At 41.0% G+C, this 26,431-nt stretch overlaps 1 protein-coding gene across 1 annotated transcript in view; it reads right to left on the bottom strand.

Annotated features, from left to right (window-relative positions):
• Nucleotides 1–26,431, bottom strand: part of LOC124553837 (neprilysin-2-like) — a 271,201-nt gene that overhangs the window by 2,084 nt on the left and 242,686 nt on the right. Inside the window, exons 12-14 of the mRNA XM_047127825.1 lie at nucleotides 22,795–22,963; nucleotides 16,738–16,856; nucleotides 2,900–3,081 (exon numbers count right to left, since the gene is read on the bottom strand). Of these exons, the coding sequence (XP_046983781.1) occupies nucleotides 2,900–3,081; nucleotides 16,738–16,856; nucleotides 22,795–22,963 (470 nt within the window). The remainder of the gene's footprint in view (nucleotides 1–2,899; nucleotides 3,082–16,737; nucleotides 16,857–22,794; nucleotides 22,964–26,431) is intronic.

Genomic DNA, 26,431 nt, shown 5'->3' with positions numbered 1-26,431 from the left:
ACACTGCTAAACGTACATGAATACATGCATATATACACATATTCATACACATAGACAAACACACAGTGCACAGATGCACTCACACTGTGAAAATGGACATACTCATACATATGAAGTACAACATACATACATACTGTAGAAACATACACTCCTGGAAATTGAAATAAGAACACCGTGAATTCATTGTCCCAGGAAGGGGAAACTTTATTGACACATTCATGGGGTCAGATACATCACATGATCACACTGACAGAACCACAGGCACATAGACACAGGCAACAGAGCATGCACAATGTCGGCACTAGTACAGTGTATATCCACCTTTCGCAGCAATGCAGGCTGCTATTCTCCCATGGAGACGATCGTAGAGATGCTGGATGTAGTCCTGTGGAACGGCTTGCCATGCCATTTTCACTTGGCGCCTCAGTTGGACCAGCGTTCGTGCTGGACGTGCAGACCGCGTGAGACGACGCTTCATCCAGTCCCAAACATGCTCAATGGGGGACAGATCCGGAGATCTTGCTGGCCAGGGTAGTTGACTTACACCTTCTAGAGCACGTTGGGTGGCACGGGATACATGCGGACGTGCATTGTCCTGTTGGAACGGCAAGTTCCCTTTCCGGTCAAGGAATGGTAGAACGATGGGTTCGATGACGGTTTGGATGTACCGTGCACTATTCAGTGTCCCCTCGACGATCACCAGTGGTGTACGGCCAGTGTAGGAGATCGCTCCCCACACCATGATGCCGGGTGTTGGCCCTGTGTGCCTCGGTCGTATGCAGTCCTGATTGTGGCGCTCACCTGCACGGCGCCAAACACGCATACGACCACATTGGCACCAAGGCAGAAGCGACTCTCATCGCTGAAGACGACACGTCTCCATTCGTCCCTCCATTCACGCCTGTCGCGACACCACTGGAGGCGGGCTGCACGATGTTGGGGCGTGAGCGGAAGACGGCCTAACGGTGTGCGGGACCGTAGCCCAGCTTCATGGAGACGGTTGCGAATGGTCCTCGCCGATACCCCAGGAGCAACAGTGTCCCTAATTTGCTGGGAAGTAGCTGTGCGGTCCCCTACGGCACTGCGTAGGATCCTACGGTCTTGGCGTGCATCCGTGCTTCGCTGCGGTCCGGTCCCAGGTCGACGGGCACGTGCACCTTCCGCCGACCACTGGCGACAACATCGATGTACTGTGGAGACCTCACGCCCCACGTGTTGAGCAATTCGGCGGTACGTCCACCCGGCCTCCCGCATGCCCACTATACGCCCTCGCTCAAAGTCAGTCAACTGCACATACGGTTCACGTCCACGCTGTCGCGGCATGCTACCAGTGTTAAAGACTGCGATGGAGCTCCGTATGCCACGGCAAACTGGCTGACACTGACGGCGGCGGTGCACAAATGCTGCGCAGCTAGCGCCATTCGACGGCCAACACCGAGGTTCCTGGTGTGTCTGCTGTGCCGTGCGTGTGATCATTGCTTGTACAGCCCTCTCGCAGTGTCCGGAGCAAGTATGGTGGGTCTGACACACCGGTGTCAATGTGTTCTTTTTTCCATTTCCAGGAGTGTATAAACCACACTACCATATATGTGTTTTTTTGCTCTTTAAATTGAAAACTGGTTTGATGCAGCTCTCTATCTCAGTCTATCCAGTGCAAACTTCTTCACCTCTACATAACTACTGTGGCCTACATCCTCATGACCCTGCTTACTATTTTCGATCATTTCCTCCTTGCTACATTTGGTTATTTGTAAGCACCTCAAGGGCTTCACAACATGACAGTGGAAAATCTGCAAGATGTACAGAAAAATGACCAACATTAATCGACAGAGCATCTCTTGAAGCATCGTTATGGAGGAGTTGCACTTTGGAGGGAAGCTTGTCACAAGATGTAGATAAGGAGTCTGCTCAATATTGCTGCACTGAATTAGTTCACACGTGCGGATAGGAAACCCACTGAACAAATTTTCGAAGCAGGCTACTGTTGTGCCATTGTAGGCAGTTTGTGTCAGTGAGTTCAGTGAATTTCAGGCATGTAATGATGTTCACCATGACGTCAATTGTCGCCATACTAAGAACCCGCAGTGTGAATTTAAAAAACTGGAGAGATGCTCTATCCATTGATGTGTCTCTGTTTTCTGTATGCCCTGCAGTTTTGAAGCAGTTGTCTTCTGAAATCCTGAAAGACGTTATGAAGAAACATCCACACTCTTCAAACTATTATGAAGTGCGTGGCAGTGGGTATACACTTATTGGACCATGTATTATAGTTTCACCCCATTCCATTGATGTATGGAGTATTGGTAAAATGACTGCTTAAACTCCTCTATGCATATTGTAAATAATTTTATCTTGTCTTTTGTGTCCTTATACTAGCAATATGTAGGAGGTAGTAGTATATTCCTAGATTCATCAGTTAAAATTGCTTCTTTACTTATTACTATTGTGACTTACTGTTACTTTAGTCATAGGATACTATGAACTCTTGATTTATGAGATTGTTTTCTAACCGTTTGATGCATGTGGTAAATCTTTGCATTGCTTTGATATTTTATCAAGACCTGACGAATATTTATGCAGTTTCTAGACAGTACTACAGCTAAAGGTGTTACCTGTGGAAAGTGTGAGGTTACTACAAATAATGTCTGACATGTCATTAATAGACAACATAAACAGCAAGGATTCCAAGATAATTTCCTTGAGCATTCCCCAAGTTGCTTCTACATCTGTTGATTACGCCCCGTCCAAGATAATTTGTTCCTTCTTTACTACCTAGCGAAGCCACTTCAGCCATTTGCAGTGACTCCATTTTCAATTGCTATGAATTGCCAGTACTGTTGCACTAACACAGAAATAGAATGCACTGAGTTACTCTCAGGGATGGGACCCCTCTACTGACTTGGAGCACCAGGCCTGTGCGACGGACACCCAGAACATCTGCCGTGGAGAGAGGCTGGACAGCGCGGGCAGCCTCAGTTCTGGCTGGCCGGCGCGGCGCTCCAGGGCGAGGTAGGCGCGGTACGCCTCCTTGATTCCGCCATTGTCTGCGATGTTCTCCCCCTGTGTGATGAGCCCATTCAGCTGCAACATGACACACCGCTATCAATCATCGTCACTCACCACCATCATTTGCTTCTGCTTGTAGTCTTCTGCTGGTTACCTATGTACATGATTGCGAAAATAGAGTGAAATGAAGCAGAGTGCATGCTCCGTTGTATCCAATAGCATATGTATTGAAGAACACGTTTTTACTGAGCTAAATTGTACAGAATTACAGAATTTATAACGGCCAAATTATGTGGGATTCGTAAAGTAAAATGCCTGAGATGTGAAGTACACTCATCAGAATGGCGATCAGCCAAATGAGAAAACTCAAATGTCCCAGATAAAATGAATCTTCACAAGTATGTTTAGTATTCAAATGAATCATAAAAAATTATCTTGTGACATCCACTTTCATTGAAATGATTAGTCGAGTGGGGCAGTCAGATAAGATGCATCCTGACTGGCACAGCGATAAGTAAAGTGGTACCACTCAAAAGTATTAGGTATCGTGCACCTGAATTGGAGTACTTACTAGTAAAATGGGGCAGTCAACTATTTCAAATCATACGCATCTGCATCTGCATGTTGACTGGTCAGGTAGGTCAGATAAGGCGTCTCTTCATCAGAATGGCAATGAATCAAATGAGCCAGGCCAGTTGACTGCAGCACGGAGTGGCCGCGTGGTTCGAGGCGCCATGTCACGGATTGTGACACCCCCCCCCCCCACTGAAGGTTTGAGTCCTCTCTCGGGCACTGGTGTGTGTCTGTGTGTGTGTGTGTATGTGTTGTTCTGAAAATAAGTTAGCTAAGGTAAAGTGTAAGTCTAGCGGCCAATGACCTCAGTAGTTTGGTCCTTTAGAAATTCACACACATCTGAAAATTTTTTTGACCAGTCTTCCATAGTGTATGAAATCCATCGTCACTGAAATAATTAGTGAAATGGGAGAACTCAGTATGGGAGGTGCATTGCATCAGAATAGTAGTCAGAAAATTGGGTCTAAAGCTGTGTCAGGTTAGATGTGCACCTTCAGAATGTGATTAGTCAAATTAGCTGTATGATGTGAATCTTCATCCAGATTGTGATTACTGAAACAGGAGAAACCAAGGCTTATTGTGTTCAAGAATGGGACCAGTATGGCTACTTTTTTCTTTAAACAGGAGGATAAGCAATATTTTCAGAGAAGGAGGCGCTAGGCCAGACCAGCAGGTTTACTCACGTGCATGCCTGTCTGCTTATCAGTGAGATTCCTGTACTGTGAGATGATGCAGCGTGCCTTCTTAAGAAACTTGTCACGAGTCACAGGGTCCCACCAGTCCACCACGTTACCATCCTTGTCATACCGACGACCCTGAAGATGGTTGAAACATTAAAGCTGTGTTAAAAATACTTGTAATATAGCAATTTTTTCCAGATTCTTAGCCATCTACATTGTTTTGCCCTCCTTCCCAGTTCCATTCCTGAATGGTGCATGGGAGGAACAGTTGGCAAGACTTCATATGAGTTGCAGTCTTGCAATTTTTTTTTCATGGTTTTACTGCCAGTTATGCATAGGATGAGGGGACATATTGGTTGACCCTTATAGGAACATACGGTCGTGGTAATCTTGCACAAATCCCACTGGTACTGGATGAGCATCTTTGTGATGTCTTCCTACTTCCTAAACAAATCTGTGACAAAATTCACTGCTCTTCTTTGTATCTTTTCCATTGCCTCTAACTATCTTGTCTGGGACAGGTTCTAGAATGAGAAGCAACGCTAAAGCATTGATCAAACTAAGGTTTGAATAACTGTCTTTATGGATGGACTACATTGCATGTGGCCTTCTTCCAATATCTCCCAGTGCCATCCACTGTGGAGTAGCACTAGGAATAACTTCTTTGATTAATAGTCAAAATGTTTGGGATCCGATTTTGGGTTGCCCTCCCTCCCACACTGATTAAATTTTTAACAAAAGTCTTGTACAATAACAGTTGAAGGCTGCCAACAGCTTTGTTAAAGAGTGCTGAGGAATGGACAGAGTCTCAAGCTACCCTCTTGTACTTGGAGTGGGAAACTGGTACCAAAACACAGAAGAATCTCTACTATAAATCAATTCAAATTATATGAGAGACTAATATTAGGAAGACTGCTACCACTCACAGAATAAAAACTCATAGCTCAACAAGCAGGTTTCAGACCTTGAAAGGACGACACAAGCCAGATTTTACACCTTACAGAATGCATTGAGGAAGGATATCAAAATAAATTAAGCACAAGAGTTGCTCTGATGGATCTGTCTGCTGATTACCATAGGATTTTGCTGGCCAAGCTGTTCTACAATTCCAAAAATCAGCATTTTATTCAAGTTATTTAGTCAGTTCTCGAGTTGATCAAGAGAAAGGTAGACATAGAAATCAATGTAGTTATATGCCTTGGGAAAATGAGCTGGAACCAATTTTATTTGATTTGTACAAAAAATACCAACTAATTCCCAGTAATTAAAATTATTTCAATACAACAGTCTAGGTTGAAGTAAATTTAACGTAATTTTATCAGTTGCTGCTTTCTTAAGGACGATGTTCCCAAAAATTTTTAATTCTCAGTAAGATTTAGCATTCCCTCCCTATGCATATGATCATGTTCTTCCTGCACAGGATAAAAATGTTTAGCCTGTTGCTGAGAAACTAACACGGACCTTCTCTATCACATCAATTTGTTACAAACAAAATGCATTGAGACTAAATGTTTTTAAAGTATGTGCATTTTATTCAAGATCTAGATTGACAATATAGGTACTCATAATATATTGGAAGGGCAGTTGGAACACACAGACACTCCTAAATATGTAGGAGTATTAGTGGCAAAGCAATGAGGTTTCTTGGAGAAATAGTACATTGGACATGGACATTGATCATGAACACATGTTATCCTCAATGACCCAAATCAAGTCAAAAATCATGTAGCCATCATGCAACCATATTGGATATGTTCAAAATATCCAAATGACCCGAATTGTGTAAATGAAATAGCCAATAAGTATGTGGCCCCAGAGCTGCCATCTTGGTCTTACTAAAAGTATTCAGACGATCTGAATGGTGTGAATGAAACAAATGATCAGTATGTACCCTGGTGATATTTGTGCATGATTGTTTAAAACTCACAGTGTGAAGTGGATGTGTGGTGAACAGGGGCATGCTTTACCATTAGAACCACAGTTTTGTCAAGACACTAAATATTTAAAAAGTAAATGCGTTTTATCTAACAAAGGGAGATCACAACACTGGGTTCACAGATTTACTTCAAGCTTTGTGCATCTGTAGCAGGCCATTAAAACAACATCGTGTGCAAGTAGTAATGTGCACTGCTCTGGCAATTCTGAGAACATTGCAAGAGAAGTTTTAAGATTGTATTATGTAACTGATATATATGTGCCACCTGGTAGAGTTCATGGTGGTGGTTCATGGTGCTGGCACGGTAACTCAGTGTGTTCAGTCAGAGAGTAGGCTGCCCCCTGCAATAAACAAAACTGAGTCAATGAGCTTCACCAGGTGTCATGGGACGTCCGTAACAAACAAATACAATGAACATGAAGAAACAAAATGAAATTTAAAAAAACTGGTTAGCATTTGAGCTCTATAAGATGAGCCTGTGTGAGGTGACAGTTCGATTCATCCTCAAACTTAATTTTTAATTTAGATTTTTTCGTCACTGGTCATATTATTTAATATATATGTCATTTGAGAGGTAATATAATTTTTAAAAAGCCACGTGTATTTGCATGAAGTTTTAGTGAATGTAATGTTTTCTACTACTTACCATTTTTCGTTAAATTTAATTATTAGAAGAAACATATTTTTAACTATCGACAAGTAAATGAAATGCATTGAGTTTTCCTGAAAATGTATGCCTGTCATGATTTGTGAAGTCCTATATACACTCAATCTAGTAAGGTAACTGGAACTACTTTGCACATTGTTACTACGAGGAGTGGACACGAAGCCAGGTCTCATTTGGCAGTTAACCTGCGTAGTGGTGAGACATTGCTAATGTAGCAACAACGAATAGTGAAGCTGCAAATTTTTTGAATATCATGGAACTTAAACTGGAACTTCAAACATAAATGTTTCAGTGGGAGTCCACATGTCACCTCATACACGTTTGTCTTATGAAGCTACACACTAACCACTTGACCACCATTAACTCTAATGGCAAGCACCTATGCACAGATACATCCATAATATAATTCTCTGAATTGCCAGAGTAGTGCACCTTACTACTTGCACGTTATGTTGTTTTACTGGCCTACTAGAGACATACTAAGCTTTAAGTAAATCTGTGATCTCAACGTCTTGTAAGATCTAAACTGGCAATATAGATACTCATAATACACTGAAGAACCAAAGAAACGGATACACCTGCCTAATATTGTGTAGGGCCCCTGTGAGCACGCAGAAGTGCCACAACACGACATGGCATGGACTAATGTCTGAAGTAGTGCTGGAGGGAGTTGACACCATGAATTCTACAGGGTTGTCCATAAATTGCAAGGCATCCCAGATATGCTCAATAAGGTTCATGTCTGGAGAATTGGTGGCCAGAAGAACGTTCCTGAAGCCACTCTGTAGCAATTCTGGATGTGTGGGATGTCGCATTGTCCTGCTGGAATTGTCCGAGTCCGTCAGTATGCACAATGGACATGAATGAATGCAGGTAATCAGACTGGATGATTATGTATGTGTCACCCGTCACAGTCATATCTACACATATGAGGCGTGTCATATCACTCCAACTGCAAATGCCCCACACCATTACAGAATGCCGGCCAGTGCGGCCGAGAGGTTCTAGGCACTTCAGTCGGGAACCGTGCAACCGCTATGGTCGCATGTTCGAATCCTGCCTCAGGCATGGATGTGTGTGAGCTCCTAAGGTTAGTTAGGTTTAAATAGTTCTAAGTTCTTTGGGACTGATGACCTCAGAATTTAAGTCCTATAGTGCTCAGAGCCATTTGAAGCCATTACAGAGCCTCCATCAGCTTGAGCAGTCCCCAGCTGACATGCAGAATGCATGGATACATGAGGTTGTCTCCCTACCCGTACATGTCCATCTGCTCGATACAATTGGAAACGAGTGTCGTCCGACCAGGCAAGATGTTTCCAGTCATCAACAGTCCAATGTCGGTGTTGACCAGCCCAGGTGAGGTGTAAAGCTTTGTGTCATGCAGTCATCAAGGGTTCACGAGTGGTCCTTCAGCTCCTAAAGCCCATATCAATGATGTTTCATTGAATAATTCACTCACTGACACTTGTTGATGGCGCAGCATTGAAATCTGCAGCAACTTGCGGAAGGGCTGCACTTCTATTAAACTGAACAATTTTCTTCAGTCGTTGTTGGTCCCATTCTTGCAGGACTTTTTTCTTGTCACAGCGAGGTCGGATATTTGATGTTTTACTGGATTCCTGATATTCACAGTACACTAGTGAAATGGTTGTGCAGGAAAATCCACACTTCATGTTTACCTTGGTGATGCTGTGTCCCATTGCTCGTGTGCTGTCTACAACACCATGTTCAAACTCACTTAGTCTTGATAAGCTGCCATTGTAGCAAAAGTAACCGATCTAACGACTGCTCCAGACACTTCTTGTCTTGTATAGGCGTTGCCGAGAGCAGTACGGTATTCTGCCTGTTTACATATCTCTGTATTTGAATTCATATGCTGATACCAGTTTCTTTGGCTCTTCATTGTATACTAGGAGGGCAGCTGGACACACAGACACTCATAAATATTTAGGAGTATTAGTAGAAAGGCAATGGGGTTTCTGGGACAAATATGACATCATGAATGCATGAGCACACATGTACACACACACACATACAAACACACACACACACACACACACACACACACAGACACACACAAACACACACACACACACACACACACACACACACACAGACACACACACACACACACATTTAGACATTAGACCACCATGTCGAATTCCAGTTATTACCAGCATTTAAACCAAATAATTCTCTCACAGCCCTGTAATGCAGCGATTATTAGAATGTAAGAGTCAATGTGCATCTTGTTCTCTGCACCCACCCCCACTATTGGCAATGAGCAAAGGTATATCTTTGTACCACACTTGGTGCAAGGCGTAATGGAGTCTCAAGTTAAATATTTACAAATCTAAATTGACTGTATTGTTGTTCTATAATTGTACACAAGACATGTTAGTTAAAATATTACTCTGAACAGGCAAATTAGTGATAGTTGACAGTTCCTCCTACGACTAAATGAGGCTACGTGACTGGCAGCACAAAAAAAAAAAAAACTTTCACTACCTGACAAAGCACTATTTTGGGGAGAAGTGGGAAGATAAAGCATCATGTTCTAAACCAGAAAACATAACTGGTGCTTTTGACTGGCTAATATAGCCTTTTTCTTATGATTTATATCTTGGGATTACCTGTTTTTATTTTCCATGATGTAAAAAAGCGAACTTTTGAGGAAGGCTGCAACATTAGTTATTGGAACTGTGGTACCAACTGACTCTAAAAAAGCTTACATACAGGATTTCCACAAGCAATTACTAAATAATAGGACATTTATCCACCGGTGTCTCATTTTCTGACACTTTAGCGCAACAAGGTATACTAAAATCGGCTCGTTTTGATGAGATCTTTAATGCAGTGTATCTCTTAAACTGCATAATTTCCGAATACACAAGTATTACACAAAAATCCACCAAATATCTTTGTAAACACTGTTCTATTTGCTTCTGTCATATGCTGTCACACAGTGAAACTTACATGACACTTTGACGAAATAACATAATGAACAGTAGTCTTAACATCTCAATTTAATACACATTCAGTGACACAGGGACAGGTTGCTACACCACAGCAAGTAGCATCAAAGAGGTTGTAGCGAATTACCCCCGCCCCATATAATTGTATATTCGATTACAGAGAGCATGAAACAACTGACGCCAATGAAACTGTAATGAACTCCCTCATATGTCACAAACTTATTGATTTTATTATACAAAGCATCTCTGTTATCATTTATGAGAAACGTTTGCATATTTCTTGGTTAAAGAATATACTATTACCTGTAAACTATATGGATATCGTTAACACAGATACCAAAAGGACAACATTAGTCTTATATGAAATCTGTAGAAACATATTTTTGCCAATCCAGGACCTCATTCTCTACAATGCTGTCAAATATAGGTATTGTCGGAATGGGATTGGTTCTCAAGATTAATGTATTTCTCTGGTTTTAAGAAAAATAAGCAATTTATTGTGTGGTGTCACAGCCAGACACCACACTTGCTAGGTGGCAGCTTAAATCGGCCGCGGTCCATTTAGTACATGTCGGACCAGCGTGTCGCCACTGTGTGATCGCAGACCTAGCGCCACCACAAGGCAGGTCTCGAGATACGATATAGCACTCGCCCCAGTTGTACGGACGACATTGCTAGCGACAATACGGACGAAGCCTTCCTCTCATTTGCCGAGAGACAGTTAGAATAGCCTTCTGCTAAGTCCATGGCTACGACCTAGCAAGGCGCCAATTGTAACAGTGCATGTATCTTACGAGTCTCATTTGTATAGTCAAGAGAGATGTATCACAAGGAGTGATTAAAAGTTAAGTAAATTCCAAAGCTACGTATTTTCTTTATAGCAGTCATAACGTATCCTGTTCCAGACTTGACGCCAGTCGGCGTGTGTGTACGCGTGCCTTTCTTTCGGCTCCCTTCTCAGCGTGGCGTAACAAGCTTGTTACGCCACAACATATTGAACATACTGAAACCGATCCCTGTTACATAAATTGCTCCTCTCAGTACTACTAATGCGTTATGTGTATGAAAAGGCAAACTGATAATATCTATGTAATAAAAAAAGCAAACTAGACTATTTGTCAAAAACAATGAATAAAAAGAAGGAATACAGACTGCTTCTGGAAAAAAGAGCAATCCATTCCACATGTGCAAACAAGAGCTACAAATCAGTTTAAATAAAAATCTGAATACAACTGCAAGGAACACAAGCCACCAGCATTTACTGTAAATACTACTGGAATGTGACCATACATTGGAGTACTCGCAGAAATGAATGGATGTTTATTCTACTTGAGGGTAGATGAAAAATGCAATTTGAAAACCTCTCACTTTTTTCACTTGCTTAGAAGGATGGTTGCATTGTATCTAAATGTGGTGGTCTGAACATAACTATGGTTAATGACCACTCATTTAACAAACTGTTGAACTTAAATCTCTATAGGCAAGAGTTTCCATCTTACACGCAAGAGGATATACAGCATCTTAACAGTATTAATATGCAGGAAACAAAAGGCAAAATTAAAATTCCGAAATGCTCTCGGCAAGATGCAGTGTTACACAGAATGTATGTAAGCGCAAAGTCTTGCATTCTGTGGGTTCTGGTACAAGGCAGGCATCGCTGTGGATGCTGTGCCCTCCATAATCAGACCCTGTATGTTGCTGTAACAGTTTGACCGAAATAAGACAAATCTGTGACCACCAACAGAAAATTAAGAGGTGGGATTAACATAGTTTATTTTTTTACAAACCTCGGACTATTTTCATCTCCAAGTGTACCTAACCACTAAGTTACAACAGTAGTGCAGATAAGCAAGCGATGCTTGTTCTGTACTGTTATAATGGAAATTTTTATGTGTATATTACACACAAGTTTTAGTTTCATCAGAGTGTGATACAAAGATCGTAGTACTGCGCTCGACAGGTGCACTGTAACTTGCAGGTCAGACCAGTGCGAAGAATAAGTCACTCATGTTTGCCTTGTACTGTTACAGAAGAAATATTTATATACATTAGCAAATAATATAATTCTCAGTTCTTTTTGTTCTAAGTTCGAATTTCGTTCATGGTCAGAAATGAGACTTTTCTCTGTCTTGAACCTTGTTCATCATTCTCTCTTTGACAGGAGCAGAGCTAGGCAGTTTTTTTTCCAAGCTGACACATTGCATTTGGCACCCCAGTGAGTGCAGGGGCATCCATGCTGCGACCAAGCAGATCTTCGCGTGCCCTCACCTCCCATTTGTGCACCTGAGACTTCATCCAACCCCATGAACAAAAAATTAATAGTGTAAGGACTGGCGATCTTGGTGTCCAGTTAATTGTACTACGATGATCAATCTAGCGATTAGGGTAAGAGCGGTTGAGATGTTACCGCATATGACTGGTAAAATGTGGAGGGGTGCCATCAACCTGCAAGTACACTAAAAATCTGTGCGAAGGACACTCTCAGTGTCCAACAAACTAATTTTCCAAAAAAATGCAACTAATTCTGTCGCGTCATTTGCTCTTTTAAAATGACTGGCCTTTTATACATGTTACCAATCCTACCTCACCGTTTCCACAGTTGTGGTGGATTTTCCTGACAACATCTATAATTATTATGTGAAGTGTTGATTCCATCCAATTTAAACGTGGCTTCATCAGTATTAATGGGAGCAAATGACAATTGTCACTTAACCAATACAAAATACAGGTTATGTGGTCCTGTCGCCACTGTGAAGACTGTAGACACGCTGTATGTGAAATGGGTGCAAGTGTTCTGCATGTAATGTCCGCCCTAAATGTATTTGTCGGACACTAATAACTCCAGAATTCTCCTTGGCTGGTAGCAGGATTACACTGCAGCAATTCAGCAATGTGTTGCTGTTCCTGCACAGGTTGTTGAACTGCGAGTTCACATGGAAAACAAGAACTTACACCTGCTAATCATACGGTGTTGAAAACTCTACTAAAGACTCTACAATCAAGGATTCGACGTGTCGGATAGAGCTGATGGTACCATATCACACACCAAATATGCCTGTTCTTCATTTGGGTACATGTGCTGCGTTTTATCTAGCATGTGTAAAACCCAGTTAACCGATGATTTTCTCTGATACACTTTCAGTCCCTCGCACTACTTCACCCACAACACACCATCGACAGCTGCGCGTTTTAAGGGCTAGTTTAACAGCAGAAAGACGTACTTAGCAAAGGTGAAAGTGGCGAAATACGAGTAAGATGGGCTAGAATAAAAGGTCAAAGAGGTTGGACAGGCGAGACACATCCATGTGCGCCACAAGCTGAAAAACAAAAATGTACATTAAATGTGTTCTATTTCAGAAACCATTCAGAACAGAGTACGTGTGCATACGAAGGTTTTGATTCACGTTAGCCTTCCTGTCATACTCCTGAATGTATAGCATTCCTACTGGGTTACCTTATATAGGAGGGTACACAGTATATATTGGACTCAGTGTGCACGCTGTATTGGAAAGACATTCAGCAGCATTTTTCTTGATTACTGTGGTTACAAGGTTTTTTATGTTAATTTCGGTCTTTGGATCTGAATAACATTCTGACAATTGTGAAATTCAGTTTTGAAGATGCCAGGACAATTAATGCTTCAAGTTGTTATGTGGAGGGGCAAATTCTCTTTCACCCTGCCATTAGGCTGGTGTAGCTGTGGGGAAAACGTGCTTAAAACCTACTGCAGAGCGACGTCAAGTACTGTAATTTGGTCTGGATTTTGGTTTTTGGTACAAGTTTGACATCTGGTAAGCAGGATATCCTAGCAACAGCAACATGGGATGACTAGATGCATTTTCAACAGGAAAGTTGGTCTGTTTTACGTGATGTAAGCTCTTGGTGACATACATGTAACAGGTCATACATTTACTAATCTACTGTAGTTTGCATAGAGACACAGGGGCACAAGATATGGCAAGAATAAATAAAATAACAAATGCTTGGAACATGATTAGCCTAAAGTTGCAACGTTACTACTGTTTGTAGCCACACAGTCCTCATAGTTCCAACAGAATTAATATCTAGGATGAGTTTGAAGAGCATGTGGCCACAGAACTTCTTGAACGGTACCCACCATAAGAAGTTGAGCCAACATGTGTGCAGCTGGAGCAGAAAAGTTGGGGGAGCCTCAACAGACTAGGAATAGACGTTGCGCCAGTTAAGACAATAATACCAAGGCGGGGATTACAAGATGACAACGACATTTTCTATGATGGTGGTGTGATGCAGGATATGGCCAACATGTGTGCCGTGGGAGTAGAAAAATTGGGGGATCATCAACGGACTAGGAATAGATGTTGCGCCATTAAGACAAATGTAAGACAAATGTACTAATGTGGGGATTACTAGCGGACAACGACATTTTCTATGATTGTGGTGTGATGCAGGATATGGCATAGAAATTTCATTGCCCTATCAGTTCTTATAAGTGAATCCTCGAGTATCTATGGGTGAGAAACAATACAGCTATTGACTTTGTCCAATACTGTGCCGAAAATTTTGGAACAGATAACAGGGATAGGAGACTATGGCTGAACACTTGCTCGGACGTGATAAAGTAAAAGTAAAGTGTGGCTGCATTTTTGTGGCAATTTTAAATGGTGTCATTTCATATTCTTGCATTTTCAAGCTCGTAATGATGGAACCAGCTTATGTAACCTGCCAGAATTCTTATCTTTCGGTAGCTGTTCTGCTCTCAACTTCGTGGTGTCAGATGTTTAAACACTACACCAAATGGGCACAAAATATGGAAAAACACGACCTTTGAACAAGTTTGGGTATGGCAATACACCCAACAGCAGTTTTTTTTTCGAATTTCATTTAAGTGGTAAGTGTTTCCTGTCCATTGACCTGCTCAAATCTTTCTTTATTGCCCGCCATGGAAGCAATTCGAGGACGATCACTACGAACCTCATCTTGGATGCCAGACGGCACCACCTGGCGCTCTTCAGTACTTACAAGCTCTGAATATCAGCCCTAGGTAGGACATAAGTTTTCTGTAGCACTATGCCAAACTTCTCAAAAACACTCGGAGAAGTAGACATCGAGCATTTCTGACTCCTCTTGAGTACAAAATATTTCGACCATTTTTTACTGCCTCAGTGAGCAGTGTCCCAGTATACAGTTGGAAAGTCAGTGCTTCGATACTTGCTAACTGGAACTTTCTCTTCTTCGCTCTTATTTCACTTGTATATAATTAGACTAAAATATTAATTAACAAATGACATTACGAAACCGTCAAAGTTGCGCAGAAGTTTGTTTTTATTGAAATGGCGACCAGCTTCTGAACAAGGTCCATTACCAAGCAATCCATGTAAGTGCTACCATAATGTATGTATGCTGGCCACATTGCATGCGTCAGCAGCTACGTGCTAGGTACTATTTGCATACGACAGTCCAGTACCGCTCGCACAGTAAGCAAGACCAGTGCACAGAGATTATGGTAACACTATGTGAATGTTGCTGCCTCATGCAATCCAGCTTACTAGTGGTGGGTTAACTAACGAACACTGAATCTGAATGAAAAGTTAAATTTTTGACAACCAGTTGCATGAAAATGTAGACAAAATAAATTAAAATTTGGTAGAAAATTGTGGGGCAATAAATAGCAAATATAGACAATTTTTCTAGAAATTGTATTATTCACACATATATATTTTCCATTCAGTAATAAAGCATCTCGCAGTTTTGTGCCAAATAATAATTTATTATGAATATTATGCTTCAATTTGTTGTTAAACATTTTAGTTTGGTAATAAATGTAGAAGTAAACTGAAAGTAAAATTGCCTCTAGGGTGATCGATTCAGCGACGACAACATAAATTCATGTGAGGTCGCTGTCCTTCAAATCCTGTTAGAAAAAAAAATGAAAAAAAAGAACAAGTCAAAGACTGCCAGTCGCTAAGGCCTCCTTATCGGATGAATTTTAGGTAAAGATTTTCTTCTGAAGTAATTAATTCTGCAACATCACAACATCAGTGTGTTGCATTTCGATGTTGGCCATATTATATTAGTGCCCTGTGGTGATATGATAGAAGTTAACATTACAGCATTCCAACACACCGTGTAAAGACAGTAGATAAAGGTACAGCAGTCAGTTTTATTACATAATTCGTTTCCTTCTTATTTATGAAACTTTTTCTATGGCCTAATTCTACATCTACATCCATATTCTGTAAATCACGGAAAAGTGCATGGGAGAGGGTACTCCGCACTGTACAATATATTTTTCTTTCTTCTGTTCCATTAACACATGGAGTGCAGAAGAATAACTGCTTAAATTCTTCTATCCATGCTGCAGTTATTCTAATCTCGCCTTGAGGATCCCTACAGGAGTGATGTCTACAGCACTGTGCTAAGTTCGAAGATTGTTGGTTTAATGCTGTTTCTCTGAACTTTGTAAGTAGCGTGTCCCTCTTCAGATTTTTCAATGTCTGTGTGAGTCAAACAAACCTGTGACCATTTGTGCCATTCTTCTTTGTATTCATCCGGTATCCGCTGTCAGTCCTATCTGGAACTGGTCTGTACACACCTGAGTAATATTATAGAATGGGTGGCGCAAGTGTCTTACAAGCATCTCCTTTGTAGACATATAGCATTTACCCATCATACTGCCACCGAACTTAAGTCTATCACCTGCTTTACTTACAGCAAAGCGTATATCATTCTGTTTTGTATCCCCATAGATGGTTATATCTAGGTATTTCTGTGAGTTAAAAAATTTTAATTTATATTGTAGTCATGAAGTACCATTTTCCTGTTTTCTGTAAAGTTCACTATTTCACATTTCAAGACATTTCAACAACTATATCCCACATAAGTGTGTAGTATTAAAAGTATGTAAAAAAAAGTAGGTACCTTGTCATCGAAGCCATGTGTGATCTCGTGGCCAATGATAAAGCCGATGCCACCATAGTTCATGTACTTGGGGCGGTCAGCACTGAAGAAGGCTCCTTGGAGGATGCCCGCTGGGAACACTGTGGGACCCACACACACACCTCCATCACTACATGTACTGCTGGTATGGACAGAGTCTCCACCACCACCATCTAGCAGTCTAGTAATTACTCACTAAGATTCAACAACAAGCCTATTTCTCTTGTTCAAATGACAAACCTAGATGGTACAAAAGGAACACTTAACTTTTGATCAGGTGACACTGAACTTTCTATTGAATGAGGTTAACAGAAACACATGCAAACTAGCGGACATGTAGTCCCAGACGCTCCCAGTTGGCTTATGGAATGCACTGCTGGGACTTTAGAGGGTTACTGAAAGAGACAGAACTTTGTTGATGCTATCACATCACCATCATCATACACCATACATCCATAGCTCGATAACGTCATCCTTCAGACTTCTCCACAGATTCTGGTCACCAGCTGTTCACACCCATGTCGCTGCTTCTTTCCTGATGTCACATCCCAAGCTCCCATCAGGCCATCAGCTCAGTCTTTCCCCGTGTCTGAGAATCAAGCAGAGAACTCCCTTGCTCCGTCTGCCACGCATTCTGCTAGCCACACGTCCTGCCCACATCCGTCAGTATGATCACCACGAATCGCCTCCCTATCCAGAGTGTCCCCTGGCCCGTCTGTTTGTCTCCCAAGATGTATACCTTACACATATTTGTAATGAGATCTATGAAGTGATTAAGACGCAAATGAGCATATAGTCCCAGTTAATAGAGAATAAATGCACGAGATTTGAACAATATATTTAAGAAGAATGCAATAAAATAATCAGTAATAGCAATATTAATAGTAATTCAATTGTACTTGCAGAAATCTTGCTTGGTAGTTGTAAAACGTTTTATGTATTTCGTCCTACGAAAAATAAGCATCCTGTAGGGCTTCTGAAAGATTTTCGTAATGTGTTACCCAGATATTGATCGGATAAAGAAAAAGTGTCATTTATAAAATGTCATCTGGGTAGTGAATAATATAGGTGGGCACCTGAAATCGTGGTAATCTGTGATTTAATATCACAAAATGAGCTGGTGTTCTTGTCTGAATTTTTGTTTAACGATAAACAGCAACCTGTATTGAGGGATTTCTTGGAAGGGAAGAGCAGTATCCCACAGATAGAGAGCTTAAAAGTGAGTTACTAAGATAAAATATTGTTGTAACAAATTGGATGCTGAGGCAGTTATGGCTTGGTCCTGAGAATAAATGGCCTACACAGGTGTAGCAAATGGTGGTTGCCTAGAAACAGTTTTGACAGATTTACTAATTTGATGGAAAGTGTTCAGAGAGTTTTAAAAAAAGACACTACTGAAAATTTACTTGACTAGATGGGTGCAAGCAACAGAAACGACAGGCATAGAAAGCCAAACACATGGAATATCAATCGTGACTGGGAGCAGATACATTATACAGATGGGAATGATGAACACCTAGACAGAAGTGAAGGGTAAACTCATCTTGAGAGAGTGTGGCCAGGAAACAGGGATTATCTCCTGTTGAGGCTGGACACGATCAACATTGAGAGCTGGGGGACGGGGGAGGGAGGGGGGAAGCGAGTTCTTTAAGTTGCAGAAGGGGAGGAAGAATAAGGGTTATTGGGAGTGGAAATAATCAGACAGCTCAAAACATAGAGAATAGAGATGAAGCGGCGAGTTCTTTAAGCTGCAGAAGGGGAGAAAGACTAAGGGTTATTGGGAATGGAAATAATCAGACAGCTCAAAATATAGCTTTAAATGAAGGGAAAGATAGCTCCTCTAGGGATGCAGGACTGGAATTTGAGTGTTTGAGCAGATGTATTGATCAAATTGAACAGCTTTCTGAAATTAGCATCAAGAGGGCGTATCATAAGGGTTTTAGAATTGATAGTAACTGTGTAAAGCAGAGACTTGAAGGAGGATTAGAATTTAAGAGCCTGTCAACAGTACACTTATTAGAGACACATAGCACTTGCGCAGATTACGAAGGATTCGGGGAAGGAAACAGGCCATTGTGAGCTGGGGAAGGGGGGAGAAGGGGGAAGCCACAAGGCACCACACATTTGGAGGACCTAATGGAAAGAACAAAGAGATTGAAAGGAGAATAGAGATGAAGCGGCGAGTTCTTTAAGTTGCAGAAGGGGAGGAAGAATAAGGGTTATTGGGAGTGGAAATAATCAGACAGCTCAAAACATAGCTTTAAATGAAGGAAAAGATAGCTCATATCCAAAAAGATTTAGAGAAGTGACAGAAAACCTAAATGTGGATGGCTGGATTTGAAATGGTGTCCTCAATGCAAGTCCAATGCACTAAGGGATTTATTAATTTTATGGGAAGTATTCAAGGAGTTTAAACCATTGAAGAGCCAAGAAACTACAGCAGATTTAATACACCAGATAAGAGTGAACAATAGAAATGACAGGCATAGTATGCTAAACACGTGGAGTGTCAGTATTGACAGAGTAGCCTGCAGTGTGAGAAGGGAGAGAAAGTCTGAAGAGGAAGAAAAAATGGAAAACGAGTATGAGGGGAAACGGAAACATAGTACGCAGGAATTTGTTTCTGATGAAGATGGTGTGTAAGTTAGTTAATCTGAATATAATGGTGATGAGTCAGTCATGGACAAAGTAATACTGGTAAAATATCTGGAAGGGTGTTGCAATCTGAAACTATTGGACAGACTGGGAAATCTGTGAACCATACATAAATGTGAAGAACGAGATTAGCTGGACGTAGTCGACTGTGGTAGGTGGCTGCACGTTAGTGCAAAATCATTAGATGCAGAGCAGGTCCTTCATGGAGGAAGTGAAAGGGAACCACCTATTCACTCAGCTAAGCTGAAATAGGGGTGTTCCCATGAAAGCTTCCCTAGAGAATGGAAATGTTGTGTGTGGGATATCACAGACATGGTATGAGTCAATGGCTAAGCAGATGAAGTTGCAGACCACGCCAGTAACAGGAGTGAATATTGTTGGGGTGACAGGTAAGTTGGTGAAATCAATGAAGTGGAAAGTTCCATTGCACCTTTCAATATTAGAAAACAGAATTCCGGTATTACTCGCTCCTCTGCGAATCGTAAAGTTGTTTTTTGGGATGAATGTAAACGCCATGTCCCTCGTACCTCCCGTCGGGTAGACCGTTCGCCTGGTGCAAGTCTTTCGAGTTGACGCCACTTCGGCGACTTGCATGTCGATGGGGATGAAATGGTGACACAGCACTCAGCCCCTGAGTGGAGAAAATCTTCGACCTAGCCAGGAATCAAATCCGGGCCGTTAGGTACCGGTATGATATTCCGTCGCACTGACCACTCAGCTACCAGGGGTGGACGCTTTTGGGGTAGATCTGCTCAATCAAATAAAAGGAAAAATAGGCTTTGAAAAAGAGTGTTGTTTTGCTGTCAGTTTAGGGGAGTGTGTTCAGGAGTTCCATTTGTTGCCAAGGCAGATAAAAATGCGGTAGAACTACCTTTACACTGTCGTGATGAAGATGCTGAAGGAATATGGCTGAGACCGACATTGGTGTTGGTTGACTGGGAGGAAATGGTCATAGAGAATGTGGCAAATTCCAGAATGAGATTTTCACTCTGCAGCGGAGTGTGCACTGATATGAAACTTCCTGGCAGATTAAAACTGTGTGCCGGACCGAGACTTGAACTCGGGACCTATGCCTTTCGCTGGCAAATGCTCTAATGTGGCAAATATTTAATAATCTGCAATTAAACAGCGGGAAGACGCGATATAGGTTTCTACCAGAAAAAAATGCCCTTTCTGATAGTCTAGGACTGGTGAATGGGTTTGAATGTAAATTAGAAGAGAGATATTCCATCTTTTGTAAAGCTATATTCCAGGCTGGAAACCTACCTGTACCAGAGATAGTAGGATTATTGGGAGACAGGACTCTTAATAATAATTGGCAGGAACTACACCAATATACTTCTTTCAATAGTTTTAATACTTGTATAGAAAGAAAGATATTCACAAGTCTACATGGAGTGCACAAGGATCAATGGCTATGCTTGACAATATAATAATTAATGATAAAACAAAGAATCTCAAGCAAGAAGTAAGTTTTTACAGAGGAAGTGAAGTAGGTAGCGACCATTTCGTTTTAGGCAATACCATAAGGCTATGCTCAGGAGAGAGGAAAAGACGATTGGCGAGAACAAGGCGAGTGCCATCTGTTGTGGATCAGAAGAACTTCAACAGAAAACTTTTCACAGTCTACATGAGTGACATCTTTAAGTGAAAAACTTAAACCAGACCAGAGAGGTTTAAATATGAAGCAGCAACGATGTGATTCTCAAGATATGATGATTCTTTTTCATTACATACGAATAATAGGATTATTATTTTTCCATGGTATGCTGGGGAAAGAGTTGTAATGGATTGTTCTGCAATAATAATAGCAAATGTGGGAGATGCAAAACACAAAAAGAGTTAGGGACATATTTTTTCTATGTATTGACTGTAGCCTTTTCTGTTATCTAGCTGCCATTGAAAATTTTAAAAGCAAAAAAGTACTTCTTGTGAACCAGAGTTCCAGATTTTATTGCTAATTTCACTAAATAGCTAACTCACTTTCACTTTTGGATACAGGTTATAAGCCCCATACTCTTATGACTGTTTCCTTTTAAATATTTAGCATATTAAAACACTCCATAGACATCGTGAATGAAGTCTGATACATATGCTGTTTGTAATCCAACTATATGGAATCATAATTTCTATTGAAGATAATATCTTTTATTTTTAATTAATAACTGAATGAAAATGCTACTATTTTCAAAAAAATAAAATTGGGTACAAATTGTGAAACATCAAATCAAAGATTTCTAAAGATTGAACAGTGTTGTAGATGGGGCAGTTATATTCATTGAACAACTAGACCATTTGTATCCCTGTAAAATATTTTAATTTATTTTCTAATGAACAGTAAAAACAAACAGAATTTTTTTTTTTGCAAGCTCTTTCTTACACCCCAATTTATTTATTTTTAGACCTTCTCTTTACTTGAAATTTTACAACTTCAATAAATCTTTGTGCCTGGCTTCAAGTCTTCTTTTGTCATTTCCCAAGAATTCACTGCATATAATCAGATTTTTTGTTATGTTTTAAATTCTTTATTTATGATTTATAATTTTATAGTAATACACTAATATTAGTGTTAGTATATAGTTAGTTATATAATAGTATAAGTAAAAATATTATATTTTAATTTACTGTTTTGAATTATTCATTAAATTAATTTGATAGGTTGTTAATTTTTCTTAATCAATCATGATTAAAGGTTAATTAATTGGCATTAAATTTGATAAAATATATTTAATTGATACAAAAGTAATAGAAAATCATTACAACAAGATTGCAATGACTGCACTTTCAAATCATTTGTATGCTGTCACACTTTAGGTGGTGTGATTAACAGAGCTCTGAAACCTGATCTTCAATGGTGATTTTTCAAGGTTTTTTGAGAACTGTGTCATACTGCTTCAAGAAACTGATTTCTGGGCACAGACTTTCGAATCGTCTGAGTGTGGAGCAAAGTAAAAAAGGCCACCATCTAAGTTTTCCTTGGAAGTCATTTTTCAGGACTATGTTGGAACACAGGCACGCGCACATGCGCGCGTGCGCACGCACACACACACACACACACACACACACACACACACACACACACACACATGAACTGGATCTCCCACGTCTCACCTCCATCTTCTATCCTGCTTGGTTTGTCTGGGAGAACAAAGAGATAATCAACGCCTTCCCCCTCTGCAATTACACTCTTCATTACAGAATGAGACAAACGAAAAACAAAATTCATGTAATGTTTCATATAGTCGCAGCAGTAATAAAAGCAATGAATCTTAGAAGTGTAAACTGTGTGACACACACAAAAAGTGCCCTTTGGATCGTCCAAATCTTGTATGCTGCAAATACCACTTTTCTGGTAGCAGAGAAGCTACAGTACAGAGTACTCACATATGGAGTTCTCACTGGGGTCGTAGAAGGCGTTTACAGTAGCTGACGCTCCATGGGTGGTCCATGAAGTCTTGTTGATGGGCTGCCGCAGTTGACCAAAGGAGTAGTCCATCAGGAACTTGGTCACGTTGAGCAAGCTCTCCAGGTAGAGGGTTGAGTTGACGTCCAGCTACAATGGAACGCTCATGGACCAAACACTCATTAAGACAATAGCAGAGTAGTAGCTTACAGGGAGAGAGGTATGCATGGCGACCAAGGGAAGACTATTGTTCTGTCCGCTTACTGGCAATCTACTGGAAAACCTCTGCATGTGGTACTGGAGGACTTTCTTGTGTGATAGATCAGCCTGGTAGGGTTCTCCACTGGTGTTTGGAAGGGTTATTGCATAGCATGAGACGTCATCAAACTACTGGCTTACAAAATTCTACAGAGTAAATGGGGCAACTATGATGGCCTGACACTAACTGCCAAGGCATCTGCATTGGAATCCCTGTGCATGTAAGTTTTACAGACTGGTCACAGTTGAAAGTGGCAATGATCACCAATGGAAGTGGGTAGGGTACTGATAAGGGAGAGACTGGGAATTCGAACGAGTGTCCTGTCCAAACATTTTCTAGTGTGTCCTGGGTGACTATGACTCCCAGACAGAAGTTTTGAAATGTGTTTCTCTAACTCAACTCATAAGTCTTTTGACTCAACAGTTTGAACTACACTAGTCTCAGAGACTGTTGCTGCACGTTGTAGCGAAGCAAGGAGCACCAAATTTGTTATAAAAGTAAATTACTCAACAGACAATATTTTTCAGTACTGGTATTTCGTTCATTCCAAGCAAGTATCGATTCGTGACGTCATCGTCCAGATATGAGTTGACTGTAATCTGAATCCGTTTCAGACAACTAATAGTTTCTCTCAGGCGATAAAATTTTATTGATTATGAAATATAAGTTCTTGAAGCTTATTCAGAATGGGTAATGTTTAGTTAGCAACTGAATGTCATAATTTATCTGTCTAATATAAAGGTGTTTTGATTTTTGTATGCACAAAAAGAGTGTGAATTTATTTGCGGACTTTACTCTGAGACGAGTGCCAAAAGTGCGCGTGTACACTCCGCTGACCTGTGCGGTGAATTTTATTTTGTGATTTTGACCAGAATGGAGACAAATCCAGTTTCATTTAGACTATGCGTGAATTATACACATCACGTTACGACAAAAGAGTCGTTTAGCCCATTAGAGAAAACTGAAACCTGCGCGCTCGATTTGAAATATGTTACACGCTAGTGCGTGATCGAGCTGTCAAGTAAATCGCGTAAAATAGTTGGAAACGCGCTTGGACGTAATGCACAATGTCGGAAATTAATTTTGAGACAAGAGCTGATTTTGACAAAAATGAACCGAAAGTTCATTCAGGGTATCGAGGTTGTGTTTTAATTGAGACACATATCACCTTATAGATTACGTTGCCTAGCAACATTGTATGCAGGTTAATTAATTCATTAGATTTGCAACGTAGGGTAGCGTCTTTGATTCATAATTAAAACGTCTTCGGTCCCGGGTTCGATCCCCGTCACTGCCCAAATTTTGATAAATAATCAGCATTGGCGGCCGAAGACTTCCGGCATGAGAAGTCAGCCTCATTCTGCCAACGGCCTTGTCAAAGGGGGCGGAGGAGCGGATAGCGGTTCAGGGCACTCTCTTGTCCTAGGGGTGGGAAATTGCCCCTAAAGGCGGAAGAATCAGCAATGATCAACGACATGAGGATGCAGAAGGTAATGGAAACCACTGCATTAAAGACACGTAACCTGTATCCACAGGACATGTGGCCTGTAATTGAAGAAGTGTCATGATGATCTCTCCATTGGCAAAAGATTCCGGAATAGTCCCCCATTCGGATCTCCGAGAGGGGACTGCCAAGGGGGAGGTTACCATGAGAAAAAGATTGAATAATCAACGAAAAGATAACGTTCTACGCGTCGGGGCGTGGAATGTCAGAAGCTTGAACGTGGCAGGGAAACTAGAAAATCTGAAAAGGGAAATGCAAAGGCTCAGTCTAGATATAGTAGGGGTCAGTGAAGTGAAATGGAAGGAAGACATGGATTTCTGGTCAGATGAGTATCGGGTAATATCAACAGCAGCAGAAAATGGTATAACAGGTGTAGGATTCGTTATGAATAGGAAGGTAGGGCAGAGGGTGTGTTACAGTGAACAGTTCAATGACCGGGTTGTTCTAATCAGAATCGACGGCAGACCAACACCGACAACGATAGTTCAGGTATACATGACGACGTCGCAAGCTGAAGATGAACAGATAGAGAAAGTGTATGAGGATATTGAAAGGGTAATGCAGTATGTAAAGGGGGACGAAAATCTAATAGTCATGGGCGACTGGAATGCAGTTGTAGGGGAAGGAGTAGAAGAAAAGGTTACAGCAGAATATGAGCTTGGGACAAGGAATGAAAGAGGAGAAAGACTAAGTGAGTTCTGTAACAAGTTTCAGCTAGTAATAGCGAATACCCTGTTCAAGAATCACAAGAGGAGGAGGTATACTTGGAATTGGCCGGGAGATACGGGAAGATTTCAATTAGATTACATCATGGTCAGACAGAGATTCCGAAATCAGATACTGGATTGTAAGGCGTACCCAGGAGCAGATATAGACTCAGATCACAATATAGTAGTGATGAAGAGTAGGCTGAAGTTCAAGACATTAGCCAGGAAGAATCAATACGCAAAGAAGTGGGATACGGAAGTACTAAGGAATGACGAGATACGTTTGATGTTCTCTAACGCTATAGATACAGCAATAAGGAATAGCGCAGTAGGCAGTACAGTTGAAGAGGAATGGACATCTCTAAAAAGGGCCATCACAGAAGTTGGGAAGGAAAACATAGGTACAAAGAAGGTAGCTTCGAGGAAACCATGGGTAACAGAAGAAATACTTCAGTTGATTGATGAAAGGAGGAAGTACAAACATGTTCCGGGAAAATCAGGAATACAGAAATACAAGTCGCTGAGGAATGAAATAAATAGGAAGTGCAGGGAAGCTAAGACGAAATGGCTGCAGGAAAAATGTGAAGACATCGAAAAAGATACGATTGTCGGAAGAACAGACTCAGCATACAGGAAAGTCAAAACAACCTTTGGTGACATTAAAAGCAACGGTGGTAACATTAAGGGTGCAACGGGAATTCCACTGTTAAATGCACAGGAGAGAGCAGATAGGTGGAAAGAATACATTGAAAGCCTGTATGAGGGTGAAGATTTGTCTGATGTGATAGAAGAAGAAACAGGAGTCGATTTAGAAGAAATAGGGGATCCAGTATTAGAATCAGAATTTAAAAGAGCTTTGGAGGACTTATGGTCAAATAAGGCAGAAGGGATAGATAACATTCCATCACAATTTCTAAAATCATTGGGGGAAGTGGCAACAAAACGACTATTCACGTTGGTGTGTAGAATATATGAGTCTGGCGACATACCATCTGACTTTCGGAAAAGCATCATCCACACAATTCCGAAGACGGTAAGAGCTGACAAGTGCGAGAATTATCGCACAATCAGCTTAACAGCTCATGCATCGAAGCTGCTTACAAGAATAATATACAGAAGAATGGAAAAGAAAATTGAGAATGCGCTAG

The sequence above is a fragment of the Schistocerca americana genome, chromosome 11 (assembly GCF_021461395.2).
Source record: "Schistocerca americana isolate TAMUIC-IGC-003095 chromosome 11, iqSchAmer2.1, whole genome shotgun sequence".
Classification (NCBI taxonomy): domain Eukaryota; kingdom Metazoa; phylum Arthropoda; class Insecta; order Orthoptera; family Acrididae; genus Schistocerca; species Schistocerca americana.
This window is presented reverse-complemented; position numbering and strand designations above follow the sequence as displayed.